The sequence below is a fragment of the Nyctereutes procyonoides genome, unplaced genomic scaffold (genome assembly GCF_905146905.1).
Source record: "Nyctereutes procyonoides isolate TBG_1078 unplaced genomic scaffold, NYPRO_anot_genome, whole genome shotgun sequence".
Classification (NCBI taxonomy): Eukaryota; Metazoa; Chordata; class Mammalia; order Carnivora; family Canidae; genus Nyctereutes; species Nyctereutes procyonoides.
In genome coordinates, this window is record NW_026575033.1 from 1818127 (window position 1) to 1839921 (window position 21795).

At 42.4% G+C, this 21795-nt stretch overlaps 2 protein-coding genes across 12 annotated transcripts in view; both read right to left on the minus strand.

The window, feature by feature from the left end:
• Positions 1–21540, minus strand: part of ZMYM5 (zinc finger MYM-type containing 5) — a 37774-nt gene extending 16234 nt beyond the window's left edge. For 3 of the 11 annotated variants that reach the window (XM_055317289.1, XM_055317292.1, XM_055317288.1), the window contains exons 1-3: positions 17071–17354; positions 12094–12592; positions 11763–11856 (exon numbers count right to left, since the gene is read on the minus strand). In XM_055317289.1, the coding sequence (XP_055173264.1) occupies positions 11763–11856; positions 12094–12582 (583 nt within the window). In that variant the 5' untranslated portion in view covers positions 12583–12592; positions 17071–17354. The other 8 variants (XM_055317287.1, XM_055317291.1, XM_055317284.1 and 5 more) reach the window with 7 other exon arrangements.
• LOC129504547 (protein FAM32A-like) lies at positions 2166–3508 on the minus strand. The gene has a single exon (XM_055317293.1). It carries the CDS (start codon positions 3505–3507, stop codon positions 3205–3207), a length of 303 nt encoding a protein of 100 aa, XP_055173268.1. The 5' UTR covers position 3508; the 3' UTR covers positions 2166–3204.
• Positions 21541–21795: the final 255 nt, after the last annotated feature.

The window sequence follows — 21795 nt, forward strand, 5'->3', positions numbered from 1 at the left end:
AAACAGAGAATCTATTGGTGCCTGGCTGGCTCAGGTGGTAGAGCATGTGACTCTTGATCTCTGGCTTTTGAATTCAAGCCCCAGGATGGTTACAGAGAATACTTAAAAATAAAATCATATATATTTATTTTTTTCATTCATTCAAAATCAATAGGTCTAGGGGCACCTGGGTGGCTCAGTGATAGACTGTCTGCCTTCAGCTCAGGGCGTGATCCCCGGGTTCTGGGATTGAGTCCCACATCGGGCTCCCTGCATAGAGCCTGCTTCTCTCTCTGCCTGTGTCTCTGCCTCTCTCCCCATCTCTCATGAATAAATAAATAAATAAATTCTTTAAAAAACAAAAACAACAACAACAACAACAACAAAGTCAATAGGTCTAGACAGGGGCCTGAGGTTCTACACCTCTAACTCTCACATGATAGTAAAGCCTTGAAGCCCCAGAGTACTGAATTATTCTATCATTGTCTTCAAAAACAACTCTTTTGTCGGGGCACCTGGGTGGTTCAGTTAACTGAGCATTCAACTCTTGATTTTGGCTCAGGTCATCTCATGGGTGGTAGGATCCAGCTCCATGTCAGCGGGGTTATCTTCTTGAAGGTTCTCTCCCTCTACCCCTCCCCCATCCAGGCAAACTCTAAAATACATACATAAGTATTTTAAAAAATTGCTTTTGTCATTAGCAAGACTATGACATTAGCAAGACTATGTCTATGGCCTGTCACAATCCCAAAGGCCTCTCACAGTACTAATATTAACAACTATATTTTCATTTCTAAATTCCCATCTACTGCTTGTAATTTTCTTTGTCTGATTTCAAGATATCTTTATCTTACAAGCTAAAATAAAACAGAACAAATAATAAAAGCAATTCTTCCATTCCACAGGATGACATGCTGGCAAATGTGGAATATATTACAATAAAGTCTTTTATCAGCCGGTACTCAAGTTTCATTACTACTAAATTTTCCTACTTTTGAACCATTCCAAGGAAAACAAAAATTATGTATTCAATTGAACAAACATAGGTTCTTTCTGGGATCAAATGTCACTGCATATCATCTAGATACCAAATTAGATTTAATAAATAACAGAAACAAAAGATAGCAACAATTACAAGATTTGTCATTACCATTAATATGGGAGAAATATAAATCCTGAACAAAAAATACTAGGCTTTTACATTTTGTAGACTTACCCATAAAGGTGGCATATTTATATATAATTATGGAATGTGAGACATCAACTATATGCTTAGGACAGTAATTAGATTCTAAAATTTCTTTCTTTTTAAAGACTGAATTTATTTATTAGACAGAATGAGCAGGGGGTAGGCAGAGGGAGAAACAGACCCCCAGCTAAGCAGGGAGCCCAACCCAAGGCTCAACCCCAGGACCTTGGGATCTTGACCTGAGCCAAAGGCAGTTGCTTAACCAACTGAGCCACCCAGGTGCCTCAACAAGAGTCGAGAAAATAAAAGAAAATTTCTTTTTTTTAAAACAGATTTTTTAAGTAATCTCTATACCCAACATACGGCTCAAACTCAGACCGTGAGATAAAGAGTCATATATGCTCTCCCAACTAAGGCAGCCAGGTGCCTCAAGATTCTGAAATTTTTCACTCTAGCTTTGGTACATACATAAATAAAACAAATGTTTCCTTTGTTAACAGCACAACTGTTTAACTTCTCCAAATTTCAAAACTTATTTTATCAAAATTTTATTTCATTTTATTTTTAGTAATTGTGTCTTTAGGTTAAACTTTTTTTTTTTTAAAGAAACCTAGCTTTATTTTTTATTTTATTTAAAGATTTTATTTATTCACAGAGAAAGAGGCAGACACAGAGAGAGAAGTAGGCTCCATGCAGGGAGCCCGATGTGGGACTCAATCCTGGGACTCCAGGATCATGCCAGGGGCCAAGGGCAGGCACTCAACCCCTGAGCCATCCACATGTCCCTAAACTTAACCTTTTAATCAAATTCTTCCATGTCCTATCCCAAGAATGTTTTAAGAGAAGATACCTAGTAGATTATATAGTTCAAATCCTTGATTATTTGCAAAGAAAATTAACACCTAGAAGCTACATGATTAAATACTAGGTACACTACTGACTTTTAGGTGCCTTTTTTTTTTTTTTTTTTTTTTTACTTTAAGGTGTTCTTCATTTGTTCTTGCAACTGAACTCTTCTACCTAAAAAATATTTTAGTATTTCTTTACTGTTGGTCTGCTAGTGAAAACTTCCTTTGGTGTCTCAGTGGGGGTATGTTTTTGGTCGTTAAAGAATAACATGTATACATAAAATTAATAAATCTTAAGTATGGAGCTCAATTAAACTTTTAAAAAGTTTCTTTGCTTTGTTTTGCTTTTTTCAGAGTGGGAGAGACCTCAAGACAGATGGTGAGAGAGGGAGAGACTCTTAAGCAGGCTCCATGCCCAGTGCAGAGCTTGACCAGGGCTCAATCTCACAATACTGAGATCATGACCTGAGCCGATATCAACATATATACTTGCATGACTACCACCCACATAAACAAAAAGTCCAATATCTCAGAAGCTTTGTCTTTTCTCACTTGATAATTTTTCCTTTCCATAAGCCATTCCTATTCTGACTTCAAAGATTAGTTTTCTTGGGCTCCTGGGTGGCTCAGTCAGGTAAGTATGTCTGTCTTCAGCTCAGGTCATGATCCCAGGAGCCTAAGATCCAGTCCTGCATTGGGCTCCCTACTCAATGGGGAGTCTACTTCTCCTTTACCCCTCCCCACTGCTTGTGATCTCTAATAAATAAAATCTTTAAAAAAATTAGTTTCCTTTTATTTTGAAATTCACATACATAAATTAATACAGTACATACATACTCTTCTGTGGCTGATCCCCTAACTCAACATCTTGTCTATAAGGGGCACTCAGTAGTATTCTATTGTGTAGCGAGAACTATTTATCCAACTGTTGATGGACATATGGATTGTTACAAATTTTTTTTTTTTTTAAAGAACAGTCTAATACTTTAATCAAGTTCCAGCAAGAGGGCACACTGATTTGGAAAGCATTTGTCTCAGCAGAAAACGCAAGGGTGTGTGTAAAAGAATGTTTCTAGAAAATACCAAAGGCACCAAACCTTAACTTTGCCTTCCATTTCCCCTCGATGCCACTGCATACCCTGGGTGGGGAGGCTACTTCGTCCAGCTGACTTTGGGAATGTCATAGTGCTAGCTAAGGGTGTCCAAATGTCTCTTGAAGTCCTCCACTCTCTGCTTATGGGTTTTGGATGTTTTCTTTAGGATCCTTTCCACTTGCCACTTCTCCTGCATCTTCTCGAAGGCCGCCTGGGCTGGGGTTTGCTTGTCCAGGCCACGCTGCTTCCCCTTCTTGTTCTTTTTGCTCGTTCCCATCGCTTCTGGGAGTTTCGCCTTGTCTTTGTCCTTCTTTTTCTTCTTCCGCTTGGTCACACCAAACACTGCAAAGCCTTTTACTTTCAGGGGCCCCTTCTGACGCTGCTTGTAGGCCGCCATGATGCCGCTTGCTTTTCTCCATTTTTTTTTTTAAGATTTTATTTATTTATTCATGAGAGGCAGAGAGAGAGAAAGAGGCAGAGACACAGGCAGAGGGAGAAGTAGAATCCATGCAGGGAACCCGATGTAGGACTCGATCCCAGGTCTTCAGGATCACACCCTGGACTGAAGGCGGCTCTAAACCACTGAGCCATCTGTGCTGCCCAGATTGTTACAAATTTTGACTATGATTTCTATACATGTCTTTTAGTGGTTTCTTTTTTTTTTTTCTTTTAGTGGTTTCTTAAGGTATTCGTTCTGCATGGGGTTTTAAGTGTTCTTGAATTTGTAGGTTAGTATTTTTTGTCCATTTTTCTCAGTTGTACCTCTTCTGTCTCACTTCTTTCCTCCTCTTTCTGGGACATTAAATACATGTCCTTTTCATCAAGTGTCATAGATATCTTTCTGGTTTTCCACCCTTGTGACTGATTTTCTCATATATCTTACAGTTCACCTACACTTTTCAGCTATGCTCAATCTGCAGTTAAACTGTATAGTTCCTTAAAATCTGCATCTGATAATCCTATTGTCTGTTTTCTTCTTGATTTGCTGTCATATGGCCTTGTCTCACGTTCCTGATTGCTGTTTACATGAAAAACTAAAAAAAATTTGAGGCTCTGGATTATGTTAGCATCCCAAGCCAGGGGTTGGAAGAGTTGTGTTTTTGTTGGTTTTTTGTTTTTTTTTTTACCAGTATCCCTCCTTTCTGGGCCCCTGTGAATTCACTGAAAGTTCTTACAGCCTTTCTCTGCATTTTTTTCGTAGAACTGAACACACACCCGTAAGAGAAAACCAGCCTTAAGTAACAGATTACTTTTCTGAGGTTCCGTCTCTTAATCTTAGGACCTTCATTTTCCCACTACATTTATACTTCTGTGATGCTTTCAATGCATATTTTATATATTTTGCCCCTCCCCAATTACTCTCTGCAAGAGGCATTGGAATTACCTAGTCTTTTATTATCAGAAAAAAAGCCTTAGAATCATAATAGCCAGAACTGTTTATAATGCAGTAAAAAACAAAACAAACAAAACCAGATGCAAGAGCAATTTCTACATATAGGTATTTTCTGTGAATTTTTTGCTGTTTATATAAAAGATACATGATGAGTAGAAAGAACTTCTGCTGAAAGTCAACACTAAAAGTTAATAAAAGGATTAAATGACTCAAAGGCCCATTCTAATCGGTATCATCCTATTTTTTCAAGACGAAATGCAAAGTTTTATGTGTATTTTATACAGACCCATAATTCTAGATGATGAAATTTGAACCTATAAGCCCTAGATTTATTTGTAACTCAACTCCAGAAATCTTCATCTTGTTCTTTTTTTTCTTTTTTCTCTTTTGGAAATCCTTCTATATATAGAAATAGAAAGCACAGAAAAACTAATGTAAGACACTGACTCTAAGTAACAAAAATTATAATAATAATATAATTAGTCACACCTTCTAGAAGTCTAGTAGAATTTAGTTAGTTTTACTAATACTAACAGCAAGCAAAACCAAAACCTAGGGCAAATACTAAAATGAGAAAAACTGGGGCACCTGGGTAGCTCAGTGGTTGAGCATCTGTCTTTGGCTCAGGACATCATCCCAGGGTCCTGGGATCAAATCCTACACCAAGCTTCCTGTAGGAAAGCTTGTTTGTCCCTCTGCCTAGGTCTTTGCCTGTCTGTGTCTCTCTCATGAATGAATAAATAAAATCTTTAAAAAGTAAATAAAATTAGACAACTTTTATTATGCTACATTCAAGTTAAAGACAGAAAAACAGCAACGACAAAAAGATTGTCCTTTTGACACTTGATTGAACATTTAAGAAAGCATCAAACATATCTTCAGCATCACTTTTCACCTAATTTGGTAAATAATCTTTTTTTTTTAAAGATTTTATTTATTTATTCATAGAAATGCAGAGAGAGAGAGAGAGAGAGAGAGAGAGAGGCAGAGACACAGGCAGAGGGAGAAGCAGGCTCCATGCAGAGAGCCCGACATGGGGACTCGATCCAGGGTCTCCAGATCACGCCCTGGGCTGCAGGCGGCGCTAAACCGCTGCGCCATCGGGGCTGCCCAATCTTTTTGAAGTTCCACACTAAGTGTTATTATTTAAAGGATATAGGTTGGGACACCTGGGTGGCTCAGCAGTTGAGTGCCTGCCTTCGGCCCAGGGCAAGATCCTGGAGTCCTGGGATCAAGTCCCACATCGGGCTCGCTGCATGGAGCCTGCTTCTCCCTCTGCCTGTCTCTGTCTCTCTCTCTGTGGGTCTCCCTTGAATAAATAAATAAAATCTTAAAAAGGGGGGAGGGGATATAGTTCTGTAACTTTTGTTCCCCAAAATAGAATTTTAGAGAATTCAGGAATGTTATAAATTCATGCATACTTCATAAATAACAGAAATTTGTGGGATGCCTGGGTGGCTCAGCAATTGAGCATCTGCCTTTTGCTCAGGGCGTGATCCCAGAGTTCTAAGATCGAGTCCCACATCAGGCTCCCTGCATGCAGCCTGCTTCTCCCTCTGCCAATGTCTCTGCCTCTCTCTCTCTCTCGATCATGAATAAATAAATAAAAATCTTAAAAAAAAAATTTGTTGCCATGTATCAAACCAAAATAGTTTAATTTTTTGTTCAGATTTTATTTATTCAGGAGCGACACACAGTGTCTTTTCTTTGTAATGTTTTAAAATCACTGATCTTTCACATTATGAGAAAACATAGAAATGTAAAATACACTTATGAATTAATGATAAAAAAGTTGACAAGGCAAGAATAATTGAAACTACTTCCAAATAACATTTGCAAATCTCAATTATGTCCACAACTTGAATGGAACAATAGTATAGAATCTAACCACAGTATGCTTTCTTATAGGATCAATCTATGCTCTGCTTTTATTTTTTTTATTTTTAAAGATTTTTTTATTTATTTATCCATGAGAGAATAAACTTACTTTCTTTACCACATAAATGTTTCCATATTGTAAGGTCAGAAGTAGGAGTATTATTTATTTGGTTAAATAACCATTTTTTGGTCGGGGCAATTTTGTATTAACCATCAAAAGTTTTAAAATTATGTTGACACTTGGAGTGCCTGCTTGGCTCAGTCGGTTGGGTGTCCCACTCTTGGTTTTGGCTCAGGTCATGATCTTGGGGTCATGGGATCAAGTCCCAAGTTAGGCTTCACCCTCAGCACAGAGTCTGCTTGGGATTCTCTCCCTTTCCTTATTCTCTCCATGCTTGCATGTGTACACAAGACTTCTAAAATAAATACATAAAATCTTAAAAAAAAAATCTTGACATTCACTTAGCAATTCCACCTACCAAAACTTTTCTCAAGAAAATAAGTGAAGTGTGCCACCTTAGAGATATTCATGAAAACCTCTTTTCAATTGTAAAGACCAGAAACTTCAAATAACAATTAAATGCTTAAATAAACATAAAAAAGATAATTATATTTGACAAAGGCTAATAATGATGAAATGTCAATAGCTTCCCTCCCCCCACCCCAGGTCAAGAACAAGGCAAGACTTTATACTCTTCCCATTTCTATTCAACAACTTATCAGAGAAAGAAATAAAAGGGGATCTGTGAGGCCAAACTATTTCCATGACAATACTAAGATTATTTGCATTTTTCACTGTGTTGGCATTTACAGTAATGGTATAAAAGCAGTGGTAAGTAAAACTGCTGGCAGTGGAATGGAATTATATTTTTTCACTATCATACAGAAAAGAAAAAGTGTCACCTCCATTTATGGTTGTTATACCACCACCAATTAGTCAATGTAATTCTGACACTACCCTGGAATTAGCATCAGACTCCACAGGTTCTTTTGCTTTGTTTTTAAGATTTTATTTATTTATTCATGAGACACGGCGGGAGAGAGGGAGTGAAAGAGAGAGAGAGAGAGAGAGAGGCAGAGACATAGGCAGAGGGAGAAGCAGGCTCCATGCAGGGAGCCTGATGTGGGAATTGATCCTGGGACTCTAGGATCACGCCCTGGGCCAAAGGCAGGAGCTAAACCCCTGAGCCACCTAGGGATCCCAACTCCACAGGTTTAAAAGGCATAATCCCCACCAAGACTGACAGAACTTCAGATGCCACCCATACTTCTGGCCAATTAGCTATAAATCCGGAGATTCTTAAAACCGCCTCAGATTTAATAATTTGCTAGAATGACTCACAGAATTTAGGAGAGCTCTATATTTAGAATCACAGTGTTAATATAAAAGATTCAAATCAGGACCAACCAAATGAAAGGACAAAGAAGGGTAAGGTATAGAAGGCTCCAAATGCAGAGTTGCAGGTAGTGTTACCTACCTGGCATGTTGAGGAGTTCAACAACTAGGAGACTGCATTGAGCTTCGGTATCTAGTTTTTATTGGCAATTCATTGCATGTGACTGAACTCAACCTATAGCCTCCCTCTTCTCCCTTGAGATGGAGCTAGCTAAAACCTCCAACACTCTAAATTACATGGTTGGTCTTTCTGGGGACCCTCCCTCAGACTCAGTCATCTCATCTAGATCTTAACCCAAATTCAAGTGTGATCCAAAGGGCTCATAAATAAATAACACTATCCCAAATACTTGGAAGTTCCAAGGATTTAGTCTTTCTCCTAAGAACTAAAGATAAAGGCCAGTGGAATTATTTATTATAAAATAGATGTCCATGATAAAACAGTAATAATTAGCATTAATTTTACTAAATTTAAGCTTTTTTTTTTTTAAAGATTTTATTTATATATTCATGAGAGACACAGAGAGAGGCGGAGACATAGGCAGAGAGAGAAGCAGGCTCCAAGCAGGAAGCCCGATGTGGGAATTGATCCCAGAACTCCGGGATCACGCCCTGAGCCAATGGCAGGCGCTCAAAATTTAGGCCTTTGGGCATCCCTAAATTTAAGCCTTTAATTGCATCCTAATAATCTGGTGAACAGAAACATGCATAAACAGAGAAGTATACATAAACCACTTCTGTTTTATACTAAAATACGATAGCTGTCTGAAAGAAAAGTGCTTGTAAAATAGTTACATTGCAAGCTGAACTATATTTCTTTATGAAATACCATTTTTTCTTGAAAGAATAACTGACAAACTATTTATTGACATTTTCTTGAAAATAAATCAAGGAAAATTCACTTCAAGAAAAATGACAGTATTTGTTGCTGAGAATATTAGCAGTTTGAAAACTGTATCCACTACTGTCAGCTTGACAGCTTTCTAAAGTGTCAACATTTAAAATAAATGAATTCTCAACATCTAGAAGTTCAGTGAATCATTATTTTCCAAATATATATATATGTATTTTTAAAATTTTATTTATTTATGAGAGGGAGAGTGCAAGCACACATGAGCAAGGGGGAGGGGCAGAGGGAGAAGCATAATCCCCACTGAACAGACAACTTGTCATGGGGCTCAATCCCAGGACCCTGAGATCATTAACTGAGCCAAAGGCAGACACTTAACCAACTGAGTTACCCAAATACACACACACACACACACACACACACACACACACACACATAATTGGGCTGATGAGACTGAGGACCTCAAAATGGCGGACCCGAGGACAGCAACTTCCCAATAAGACCGCCCTACCCCCATCTTCCTGCCAACACCCCTTTGCCACCCTACTCTAACTTAGCTTACAAAGACCTGTAACCCTTGCCCTAACTGGAATGCCGCCCTACCTCTTTATAACCACCCCCCCACCCCCCGCCCCGCCCTGCGGTTTTGCCTGGGCATGACTTCCCTGACTCAGAGAGGCTCCAGTCAGGGAACCTCGCCCAGGAGTGCTCCCCATCGCTCCCCATTAAAGCACTCTCGAACCTAGCGCCTGGCTCTGCTGTCTTTAATTTTCTCTGCCGATCATTAAAAGAAAACCTAACATATATGTATATATTTTTAATATTTTATTTATTTATTCATGAGAGACACAGAGAGAGAGGCAGAGACACAGGCAGAGGGAGAAGCAGGCTCTATGCAGGTAGCCCAATGCAGTACTCGATCCCAGGTCTCCAGGATCACACCCTGGGCTGCAGGCGGCGCTAATAAGCTGCACCACCGGGGCTGCCCTATATATATTTTTTAATTGACCAAAGCATAATGCTACCAAATCATACAAAGGTAAAAGATCCATTCACATATCAATAATCTTGATGTAATAGAGTAGGAAAATTTCATTATATGGTTTCAGATTCCACACTGTTAAGGAACTTTAAGGAAACTGCCATGTGTCAAGTTTTGGTGCTGCGTCAAAAAATTCTACAACTATCCGTATTTATTTAAAATAGTGCTCTCTTCTACAACCAAATATGCGTGTGAGGCCAGATTTTCTTTTTATACTTAAAACATGATTTCAACAGATTCAATATAGAAATAGATGTGAGAAATTACCATATACCTTGCTATTACATTAGACTTTAAAAGAGATTTGCAAAAATATGGAGATCCCTGGGTGGTTCAGTGGTTTAGCACCTGCCTTTGGCCCAGGGCATGATCCAGGAGTCTCAGGATCAATCCTACATCCGACTCCCTGCATGGAGCCTGCTTCTCCCTCTGCCTCTCTCTCTCTCTCTCTATCATGAATAAATAAAATCTTAAAAAAAGAGAGAGATTTGCAGAAATGTAAAACAAAGCTACTGTTCACTTAATATTGAAAATAGTTTTCATTAAAAATGGTATTGTCATACTTCTAAAAACTTCTTAGGCTTGAGTTTCTAACACGGTAATTGATATAAATTTTGAAAACCTTGGGGTCCTCAATTATTTTTAAGAGTGAAACTGAGCCTAAAATGCATGAGAACTATCCTACAGAAATAATAAACAATGTAAACAAAGAATTTAGTGTAGGGGATCCCTGGGTGGCTCAGTGGTTTAGCGCCTGCCTTTGGCTCAGGGCGTGACCCCTGGGTCCCGGGATCGAGTCCTGCGTCGGGCTCCCTGCATGGAGCCTGCTTCTCCCTCTGCCTGTGTCTCTGCCTCTCTCTGTATGCCTCTCATTAATAAATAAATAAAATCAAAAACAAAAAACAAGAACAAAAACAAAAAAAAAGAATTTAGTGTAGAGTCTCAACAGTAAAAACAGGAGATCATAGAGGCACCTGATGGCCTTTTGCTCACGTCATGATCTCAGGGTCCTGGGATCAAGGCTCACATGAGGCTCTCTGCTAAGAAGGAAGTCTGTGGCTCCCTCTCCCTTTGCCCCTCCCCCTCATTCGTGTGCACACATGCTGTCTCTTTCAAATGAATAACTAAAATCTTTTTTTTTTTTTAAGATTTTATTTATCCATTCATGAGAAATACAGAGAGAGAGGCAGAGACCAGGCAGAGGGAGAAGCAGGCTCCATGCAGGAAGCCCGATACAGGACTCGATCCCAGGACTCCAGGATCACGCCCTGGGCCAAAGGCAGGCGCTAAACCGCTGAGCCACCCAGGGGATCCTCTATGATCTCTAACTAAAATCTTAAGAAAGAAAAAAAGAAAAAAAAAAAAGGAAACCATACAAATGCTAAAAAAAAAATTAAAAAGGTAGAGGAGGAACAGGTACCTCAGACAAAAAATTATTTTTTATAGACATGGAAACTTCTATTTTTTTTTAAGATTTATTTATCGGAGGGATGCCTGGGTGGCTCAGTGGTTGAGCAACTGCCTTTGGCTAAGGGCATGATCCTGGAGTCCCTGGGTCGAGTCCCACATTGTGTTCCCTGCATGGAGCCTGCTTCTCCCTCCTCCTGTGTCTCTGCCTCTCTCTCTCTAGGTCTATCATAAATAAATAAATCTTTGAAAAAAAACAAAAAATAAAAATAAAATAACGATACTAGTAAAAGGATGGTGGTAATAAAGTATGGAGGTTTTCAATCAAAAACTTCTGATGTGGGCAGCCCAGGTGGCTCAGTGGTTTAGCGCCACCTTCAGCCCAGGGCGTGACCCTGAAGACCCACGTCGGGCTCCCTCCATGAAGCCCTGCTTCTCCCTCTGCCTGTGTCTCCGCCTCTCTCTCTCACTCTCTCTCTCTCTGTCTCTTATGAATAAATAAAAATCTTTAAAAAAAAAACAACTTCAGATGTATATCACAAAGGGTAAAATAGCTTTAATTTCTGGAAAATCAGGGACCAAGTAGGCTGCAGGTAAAATATTCTATCTTAATATGAAGTCAAGAAAACTAAAGTATTTCATATATACAGAAGTACAGAAGGTAAAGAAAATCACTTACTGCTTACCAGGACTATGATGAGTTGCGTATCCTCCATTCTGAAATTCATCTCCTGCCATATTCATTCTACCAGGATTAAAAGGTCCTACTCCAGTCTTGGTCTGTGAAGTCAAAGATGGGGTGTATGTTTGTATATTAACACCAAAATTACTTGACTGAAGTCCTTTAGCGACATCTCCCAAGTTGGTATTTTATAGTGATGTTACATGTGTAATCATTAAGTTCATATCTCACCCAGCATTCAGAGCTTATACCTGTTTCTAAGGTTGTAACATTAGTATTAGGAATTTCAGAGTCGCTTCTGTAGTGATAACATTATTACCCAATCCTGCATTTACCTTACTTCTTGAAAGACTGGAAGTGGAGAAATCCAAATCTTTGGTTCTATTTTTAGTTCCAGGAAGTCCCCATTCAATTAAATTGGAAGAATTTTTCTTTTCCCCTCCATTTGTTTCTATGTCCTCTTCATCATCGATAACAATTGTCTCACTTACATTTCCCTTTGGAGAAGCCAAATCTCTTGAGGAAGGAAGAATTATGGAATAATTTCCTTGTAGCCTTTCATTTCTTGATGAAGCAAATATAAAATTTCTTTGATCAGCTATTGCTGGAGTAGAAGTTGAAGGAGGTTGTATAGATTCAATAAATACAACATCATCATCATCATCTTCTTTCATCAATGAGTTTCTAGATCTGTTAACTACAAGACTACTTGGGTCACCAAATGAATTTCCTATATCTGTGAGACTAGCTGCCATGGCTTTATGCTCTAATAAAACAGGAGTCTGCTCAGTCAAGTCTAATCCTCTCAATGAACATTTATCCATGCCAAAGAACCTGTAGGAGACAGAAAATAGTAAAAAAAAAAAAAAAAAAAAAAAGTCTAGTATACTATGGCTATTGAGTTTTATTACTATGAAATAGCACAAATGAAATTTTAAATTCTTTTTCATGATTTATCTTTTATTTTTAAGATTTTATCTATTTATTCTGAGAGGCACAGAGAGAGAGGCAGAGACACAGGCAGAGGCAGAAACAGGCTTCATGCAGGGAGCCCGAAGTGGGACTCGATCCCGGGTCTCCAGGATCACACCCTGGGCCAAAGGCGGTGCTAAACTGCTAGGCCACCAGGGCTGCCCTTATTTATCTTTTAGCGAAAAAATTGTTATTTTGTTTTTCCTCTCCATTAATCATTTAACGCTCAGCTCAGAATTTAATGGAAATTAATCATCCAATTTGTGGTGGTCCTTAAAAAATTTACTCAATTTAACCTACTCATCTTTTACAATGAAAAAACTTAAGTCTTCCTTTGAAATAGGAAATATTAACAAAATAATTCTATCAAATACCAATAACCCTGAGCCCAAATATAATTACGTTACACTTTTATCTGCTAAAATAATCCTTATTTCCCTTGTGTCTTTTTTCACTAATTTTCGAATTCTCTGCTTCTGACATAACTGTGATTAAATCTTTCTGACATTCTTATTCTTGTTCAGGAATTGCCAGACATTATGCAATGGGTTTTATGTAAAATTCTGAAAACAGGCAGGCCCATTATGTAAGTATAATTTAATCCATTTTACAAATGAGGAAAGAGAAGCCAACTAAATTGTTGTGAGACCCAACAGGATTTAAATTCCAGACTCAAGACTAGGCCTCAAATTTTTAGCATTCAGTTATATTCAACAAAACAGTTTTGTGAACCTACTGTGCACTAGGGTATGACAAGGAAAGGATCCAGTACAGAGACCCAATTGAAGAATCTGGAAAAGTAAATTAATTGATGAAGCAAGGCTCTTAAAAGTAGAGGAGAGAAGATGAGGGTATATGCACAGGTGGTAATGAAAGTGATCATGAGTAAAAAAATATCACATCTCAAAGACCAAAGGGGAAAAGGTACATAAAAATGTAATGTATAGGGCAGCCCCAGTGGCACAGTGGTTTAGCGCCGCCTGCAGCCCAGGGCGTGATCCTGGAGACCCTGGATCGAGTCCCACTCAGGCTCCCTGCATGGAGCCTGCTTCTCCCTCTGCCTGTGTCTCTGCCTCTCTCTCTCTCTCTCTCTCTCTCTGTGTGTGTGTGTGTCTCTATGAATAAATAAATAAAATCTTTTAAAAAAATGTAATGTATAGAAGTATGTAGAAATGACAGATGAAAAGCTGAGGTAAATTTACATATGCTAGCCTCAACTTTTTTAGGACCTCAAGAGTGAAGAAGATGGGAATTGTATGGGTGTTGAATTATTAAGAAAACTCACTTCATATGGCAGTCATCATTCCATTTTAAACAACTCATACTGGGGAGCCCAGGTGGCTCAGTGGTTTAGCGCCGCCTTTAACCCAGGGCGTGATCCTGGAGACCCGGGATCGAGTCCCACATCAGGATCCCGGCATGAAGCCTGCTTTCTCCCTCTGCCTGGTTCTCCCTCTGCCTGTGTTTCTGCCTCAATCTCTCTGTTTCATAAATAAATACATACATACATACAAACCAACTCATACTGAAATATCGTAACATTTCCATTCTAAAATTTTTGCAACTAATTTTAATTGAGAAGTTATATAACAGATAAGACTTATTCCTAATAGGTATTATGTCATTCAATATTAACTCAGTTAATGCATATAAAAATGAAGTATAAACTATTCTTTTTCCCATTTTACCCATTAGGAAACTAAGACTCCATAGCTATGTAATCTCCATAGCCTGCCCAAGCATCCATTGCTGGAAAGGTTAGAGTCAGGATTCAAATCAAAGAAATCTGACTCTAGGGCAGCCCAGGTGGCTCAGTGGTTTGGCGCCGCCTTCAGCCCAGGGCGTGATCCTGGAGACCCAGGACTGAGTCCCACGTCAGGCTACCTGCATGGAGTCTGCTTCTCCCTCTGCCTGTGTCTCTGCCTCTTTCTCTCTCTGTGTGCCTCTCATGAATAAATAAATAAAATATTAAAAAAAAAAAAAGAGAAATCTGACTCTAGAATTAATACCATAGCCACCGTATTATTTGCAGTTAATGTATAAAACAATTTTTAGAAAATACTTACCTTTTATTAAGATGAATTTATTAAAACAAAATCAACATCCCATGTCCATTCCTTTCTCTTTTTTTTTTTTTAAAGATTTTATTGAGCCCTGGGCCGAAGGCAGGTGCTAAACGGCTAAGCCATACCGGTGTCCCCCAATGTCCATTTCAAAGAAAAAAAAATAACAGATCTAAGGGACCACTTTAAAAGAACTAAAAAACACAAAAATTGGGCCCATGGTTACTACACGTCCAGTGTGGTTGACTTTCAAAGGAAAGAAGCAATAATTTAGCCTAAACTGAGTCATGAAATATGAGAGCTGTTATATACGATCTCTTAGTCCTTTTTTTTTTTTAAGATTTTTATTTATTTATTCATGAGAGACACACACAGAGAGAGAGAGAGAGAGGCAGAGACACAGGCAGAGGGAGAAGCAGGCTCCATGCAGGGAGCCCAACGTGGGACTCGATCCTGGGTCCCCAGGATCACACGCTGGGCTGAAGGTGGCACTAAACCGCTGGGCCACCAGGGCTGCCCTTTTAGTCCTTTCTATATTTGAATAAACCTATAATAGAAAAGAACATTTTCTGGAAAAGAACCATAGGTGATTCCACAGTATCTTCTGGTAGCTGCTAGGATATATTTTAACCTTCTCAAAGAAAATAACAGAAAGAGCATTCTTGATGCTCCATTCATTGCAATCGTCTCTGAAAAAAATATTAAGTATTCACCTATTTTTGAGTCATAGATTACAAAAAAGTCAAACCACTACAAAAAGCCATTGTGCATATAATTTCACCAACTCTATTTTCTTTTTTTTTAATATTATTTTAATATTTTATTTATTTATTTATTTATTTATTTATTTATTTATTTATTCATGAGAGACACAGAGAGAGGAGCAGAGACATAGGCAGAGAGAGAAGCAGACTCCATGCAGGAAGCCGGATGTGGGACTCCATCCCAGGACCCTTCCCTGGAAGGCTTGTTTTTCAGAAACCGTCTTCTCTGTGGAATTAGGAACCAGCAAAAAAGGAAAGACCTAAAGATAATGACTCAAGATATTCTCCATCAAAGGGTTAAAAGAATCATCCACAGTGAAGCTCACAAATTGAAAGTCCACATATTTTTCTAATTTGCTTTCTACTTCTGAATTTTTAATCATGAGTAGACCAATCAAAAATTATTAAATATTTGAGGAAACTTCTAAGAATAGTCAAAAGAAAAAAGAGTGATAAATAATGCAGCAAAAACAAAAAAAAATGAAAAACCACAAAATTATCAATACTCTAGATGAGTAATGACTAAAAGTTAATAAAAAATGTCTAGATCAAAAGTTGCACACTCTCCTGACTGAGCCTGCAAGGCTACACATAGCAATCTATATGCTAACAGCACAGTGTCCTAGGTCTAACAAGCTAAAAACGTGTAACGTGAAGAATAAAGGAGTTAAGTACAAAGCCAAGTTTGATAAGGAGGACAAGGCCAAAGGGAAGGCAGGAAATACTACAATGCGAGTTATTCTGCTCACAAGTTTCTTTTCAATGACCAATTATAAATTGTTGGATCAGCTTTAAAGGACACACTAAGTAGGATGTAAGACTGTACCACATCCCAAGTAATAGATGTAGAATCAGTGACTTTTTTTTCCAAATCACTATCTTCAGACCCCTAATAAAATTATTATTCAGGCAAGAATTGGTGCTAAAAAACCATTAACTGAATAGCTAACAAAGAACTGGGCCCTTTATTGTACCAAAATGAAACATCACCTAATTATTTTCTGGTACAAGGAAAAGACATATTAACTTCATGGAGAGATCAGGCTGTGCGTTGGTACCAATTCAGTGGTCAATCGTAAAACCACAGCACTGAGACAACTACATCATGTATCTCCTGAAGTGATGCTGTCGGGAAGTCTAGCAGGGTACTTAAATCTTCCTCAAATATAAGAAGATAGCAAAAATACTCTGTCACCCCTAAAACAATAGAAGATTCATTATGTTTTCCTTTAATCCAACAGCGAAGAAAAAAATACTTTTATCCACCGGGAAGGAAAAAATAAAATTAAATGCGAAGCATTAAAAATGAAACCAACTTTAAAGTACAACTTTGGAACTCTAGAAACTCCAGTGGTGTAAGTACCAGCACGCATTCCCACTGCTTTCCCAGGAGTTTACCCAGCCTGTCTCCAAGGGCAGGGTCCACCTAAGCAATCAGCTCTTTTCCTTCATGATAACAAAGTCACCTAACTGTGGCACTAAGTGTATTAAAGAAAAGGGTGCAATTACTCACAAAGGTTATGGTTTCTTCTTTACTTTCTCCCGAAGTTTCCCCAGACGGGCCAAAAGGTCCTAGAACCAAAGGAGAGGGAAAATTAGTTACGCCCAATTAGGACGCAACAGCAAGCAAGTCCTTCACCACCAGGAGGAGGAAGCAGGGGCGGAAAGTGCAGGAGTTTCCGCGCTCTTCCACCCTCCCCCACCCGTGCTGGGAAGAAACCAAAGAAAATCCAAAAATCCGCACGGCCCTTAAAAACTAGACGCGCTCGGGATCCCTGGGTGGCGCAGCGGTTTGGCGCCTGCCTTTGGCTCAGGGCGCGATCCTGGAGACCCGGGATCGAATCCCACGTCGGGCTCCCGGTGCATGGAGCCTGCTTCTCCCTCTGCCTGTGTCTCTGCCTCTCTCTCTCTCTCTCTGTGACTATCATAAATAAATAAATTTAAAAAATTAAAAAAAAAAAACTAGACAGCGCTCAACGTCGTTTTGCAAACTACACGGTGGGAGGAGGGCGGACGGCACTCCCTCCGGACTCTGCCCCCTGGCCTCGCCCGTCACCGGCAGCACCTCGGGGTGAGGGGCCGCCACCGCACCGCCGAGCTGAAATCCCGTTGGCCGGAGCACTTGCAATGACTCGGAGACTGCCCGACTCCCGCCCGCCATTAAAACTAGCCCAAATTAGACATAAAGACAAGACGAGAAATGCCGGGGAAGGGAAGAGCGACGGAGGGGACCCGGCGGGGGAAGAGGCAGCACCCTCGCCCCGAAAAACTTGGGGACCTCGGGCTACCGCGGAGACGGTGCGAGCGCAGCCCCGAGAGCGGGAGAACCAACTGAGGCGCCCCTCCCCCCACCGCCCCACCACCACCACCCCCCCGCAAGGAAGAAAGGAAAAATACCCCGCGACCTCCCGCCGCCCCGGCCCGGGCCGCCCCCCGGCCCCCGAGCGACCCCCGCCTCTGGCGTCCGCCTCACCCAGCCCTCCCGGCCTCTCCCTCACTCTCGCAGCCCTTCGGGCCGCACGCGAAGACGCCTGTGACATGAGCGGAGCCCGGAGCAGCCCCCGAGGCCCCGACGCGGCAGCGGCGACGGCGGCCGCGCCGCGGGGTATTAATCCCGGGTCGGTGGGAGGCTCCGGAGGCTGCCCTCACCCATCTCCGCCTCCCCAGCCGCCTCCGCCTCCGCCTCCTCCTCCCGAGGCTGCGCTGCTCCCAGCCACCCCCACTATCGGCGGACCCGGACTGGAAAGACAGCGGGGATAAGCCTCACCCGGTTCTGGCTGCGGCTCCGCGGAACGAACCTCCCCTCCCCCGGCCCACCCCCCTTCGGCAACACGCACAACTCCGCTCGGTCCAGTCCCGGGTTTAGCGCTGGTGAGGAGGAGGAGGCGGAGGAGGCGGTGGCGCGGCCGAGCCCGGGGAGGCTCCGCCCTCCGCGCCCTCATTGGCCGGCGGGGAGGGCGGGCCGGGGCGCCCCGGGCGCGCCCATTGGCCACCTCTGCTGTCCCTCAGGACCCCCCTCGGGGGGGGGTGGTCCGAAGGGCTGTCCGTCAGGCGCGGGCCACGCCCCCCGGCGTTGCCGTTCCACTCCCCCCTCCGCCGGCGCTCGGCCCTCGGCCGCGTCCCCTCCCCTCCTTACCCCCGCCTCCCTCCCCGCCCCCACCCCCGGGTCCGTCAGGGTCAGGCAGCCCGAGTTACGCTGCCCGCTGCCCGCTGCCCCAGCCGCCGGCTCGCTCCCTGGGGGTCCGGGGTGCCCTCCAGGGCCCGGGACGGCCCGACACACCGGGGCCGTGGCCGCCTAGCCTGACTCGGGCCTGGGCGCCCGGGCCCCTGGAGCCGCTCCCAGCGACCCTGCCTGAGGAGAGACGCGGCCTCGATGTCCTCGGCGCCCTCCCTGTCCAGTGCGTGACGCCCCCCGGGAGGGCCGCGCCGGGGCAGGGGCCGCAGCGAGGCACGGCGGGAGGTCGGGGCAGCGCGCGCAGGGGGTCCCCGCGTGCGCTGAGGGGGTGGGAGCACCTCCACCGTCGCCTCAGCCCGTGGGGAATTGTCCCCCCACCTCCCGTCATGGCTGTAGGAGGAGACGACGTCCTCCATTTTGTCGGGACTGCTGTGGGAACTTGGGACCAATTCAAAACCAAAGCCCGTGGGGCTGGGAAACTTGGCCCCGCGAAGCCCCAACTGGGCTCCGCCATTCGGCCGAGGGCACAGCCCCTGATTCCAGCGCGTGCGTCCGAGGGGCCCCTGGGGCGGGCGCCACAGGGCACACACCCAGACGCCGCTCCCCGCCTGCATCCACCAAGATGGAGGAAGCTGCGGGCTCCCCGGGAGCGGGGCGCCCGCCTGTCGGAGGGGCCGCGGCCTCCCCTCGGCGTGTCCTCCCGCGCTGCCGTCGTCCTCCTCCGCAGCCTCGTTCGGTGGCCCTCCCCAGCCTCTACGCAGCCTCCCCACGGCCTCCACCGTCTCCTGGTCCTCGACCGTGGATGGAGACTCCACTCCGCGGTCGGCCCTATCGCTTCGCCCCGCCGGGGCTGCCCGGGTGCGGGGAGTCGAGCGGAGGTGCGGGGCGTCGCGCCGGGGCCCGAGGCGGGCGTGCCCGGGGCGCCACATCCACCGTGGGGCTCCTCTTTGTTCACCGTCTACACCTACGTCTTCGGCGCACGTCATGGTGCTGTACGATCTCCAAGATCCCAGCCAAGAGGGCAGGGAGGCCTCTTCCGTCTCACCCTGGCGGTGGCTGGCGGGACTGCAGCCGCTGGCGGGGGACAAATGGGGGACGAGGTAGACTTAGACTGGTCGGTCACTCGCCGGGTTATCTCGCGCCGCTGCCTCTTAAAAAATACACGTGCGATGGTGCCGTGGAAAGTGCGACGCGGTGGTGACGAGCCTGAGGTTTTCGATGAACCGGTCAACTTCTCGTAAAAACTGATGTCACACGGTTGTAGACGACACGGAGCGTCATCTAGTAGAGATTCATTCATTCATGACCCTTCCACCTAGAACTAAATGCAATGAATATGCTGCTCTTTAAGTTGAATATCCAACATGTATTTCACCCAACTTTCTCAGAATGTCATATTTATTTTTCTGTAAACATTTCTTGATTGAAAATTTTGTCAGTTTTCAATACAATATTCTTGTAAAACTGGGTAAAATATTACCCAGTACTGTTTTACACTGACTTTTTTTTTTTTTTAAGATTTTGTTTATTTATTTGATGAAGAGAGAATGAGCTCGAGCAGGCAGTTGGGAGGAGCGCAAAAAGAGGGAGAAGCAGATACCCCCTAAGCAGGGAGCCCTAAGCGGGGCTTGATCCCAGAACTCCCAGATCTTGACCCTAGCCAAAGGCAGATGCTCAAGGGTAGGCCCCTTAGGGGCCATGTAGGTGCCCCTAAGGTGACATTCTTGATGTCACTATATTCACAACAGAAACATCCTCTATTACCAAATGCAGGGTAACATTGTAATGATAATATGAGAACTGACACCATCCCTTTTCTGTTATCTATACCAAAGCAATAGCTCCTACTCCTTGATTTTATAGTTGGAAGGCTTCAATAGATACTTCCCAATAAGCTCTGTCACAGACTTATTTGCTTAATTGGGTTTCCACACGTTCAGTTTGAGGAAGTTCTAGAGTGCTATCAATTTCCTGGCATTATTGCCATTTTATAACTAATAAGAATAATACAGTAGGATATATTATTCACATTTTGTGTACCTTCATTTAAGTCTATTTGTCCAGGAAAATGCTCACTGGGTTGCCTGCATAATATCAGAGAGATACCTAGTTCAGAGCTAAGAACTGGTAAAAAACAAAAAAACAAAAAACAAAAAAAAACCACTTTTTTGTCATAATTTAAATTAAAATTACACTTTATTTCACACAAAAATAATTTTAAAAATAAATATTTGGATGTTTGTAACAGCTTATTCATAATTTCCATAAAGGTATAAACCTGGGACACCTGGGTGGCTCAGGAGGTTGAGAGTCAGCTTTTGGCTCAGGGTGTGATCCCGAGGTGCCGGGATTGAGTCCCACATCGGGCCCCCTGAGAGGAGCCTGCTTCTCTCTCTGCTTGTGTCTCTGCCTCTCTCTCTCTGTCTCTAATGAATAAATAAATAAAATATTTTTTAAAAAGGTATAAACAACCCAAATGTCCATTAATTTATGAATGTATAAACCAAAGTTGATAATCTATACCATGAAATATTATTCATCCATAACATGGAATGAAGTTCTGATCCATGCTACAACATGGATGAACCTTGAAGACATTATACCAAATGAAATAAACTGAACACAAAAGACCACTTGTTGATGAATGATTATGTGAATTATCCAGGCAAAGCAAATCTATAGGGACAGAAAGTAGATTATTTGTTGCGTAGGCCTAGAGAGGTGAGGAGAGAATGGAGAAATAAAAATGTCTAAAATTGGCTATAGTGATGGTAGGACAACTCCGAATACATTAAAAACACTGAATTGTTCACTTTAAGTGTGAGAACTGTATGATATGGAATTATAACTCAATAAAGCTGTTACTAAAAATCTGTGTCTATGTGTATTTGTGTGTGTGTGTGTGTGTGTGTATGGAGTTATTCAGTGCTAATCACAAAAGCATACTAAGCATTGCAGGAAGGCAACATAAAGACTTGAGCAGAAGACTTGCATTTCAAATACGTGTTTGGCCACTCAAAACCTTAAGCAAGTTACCTTCTCTCTCGGCCTCCGTATAGTCAT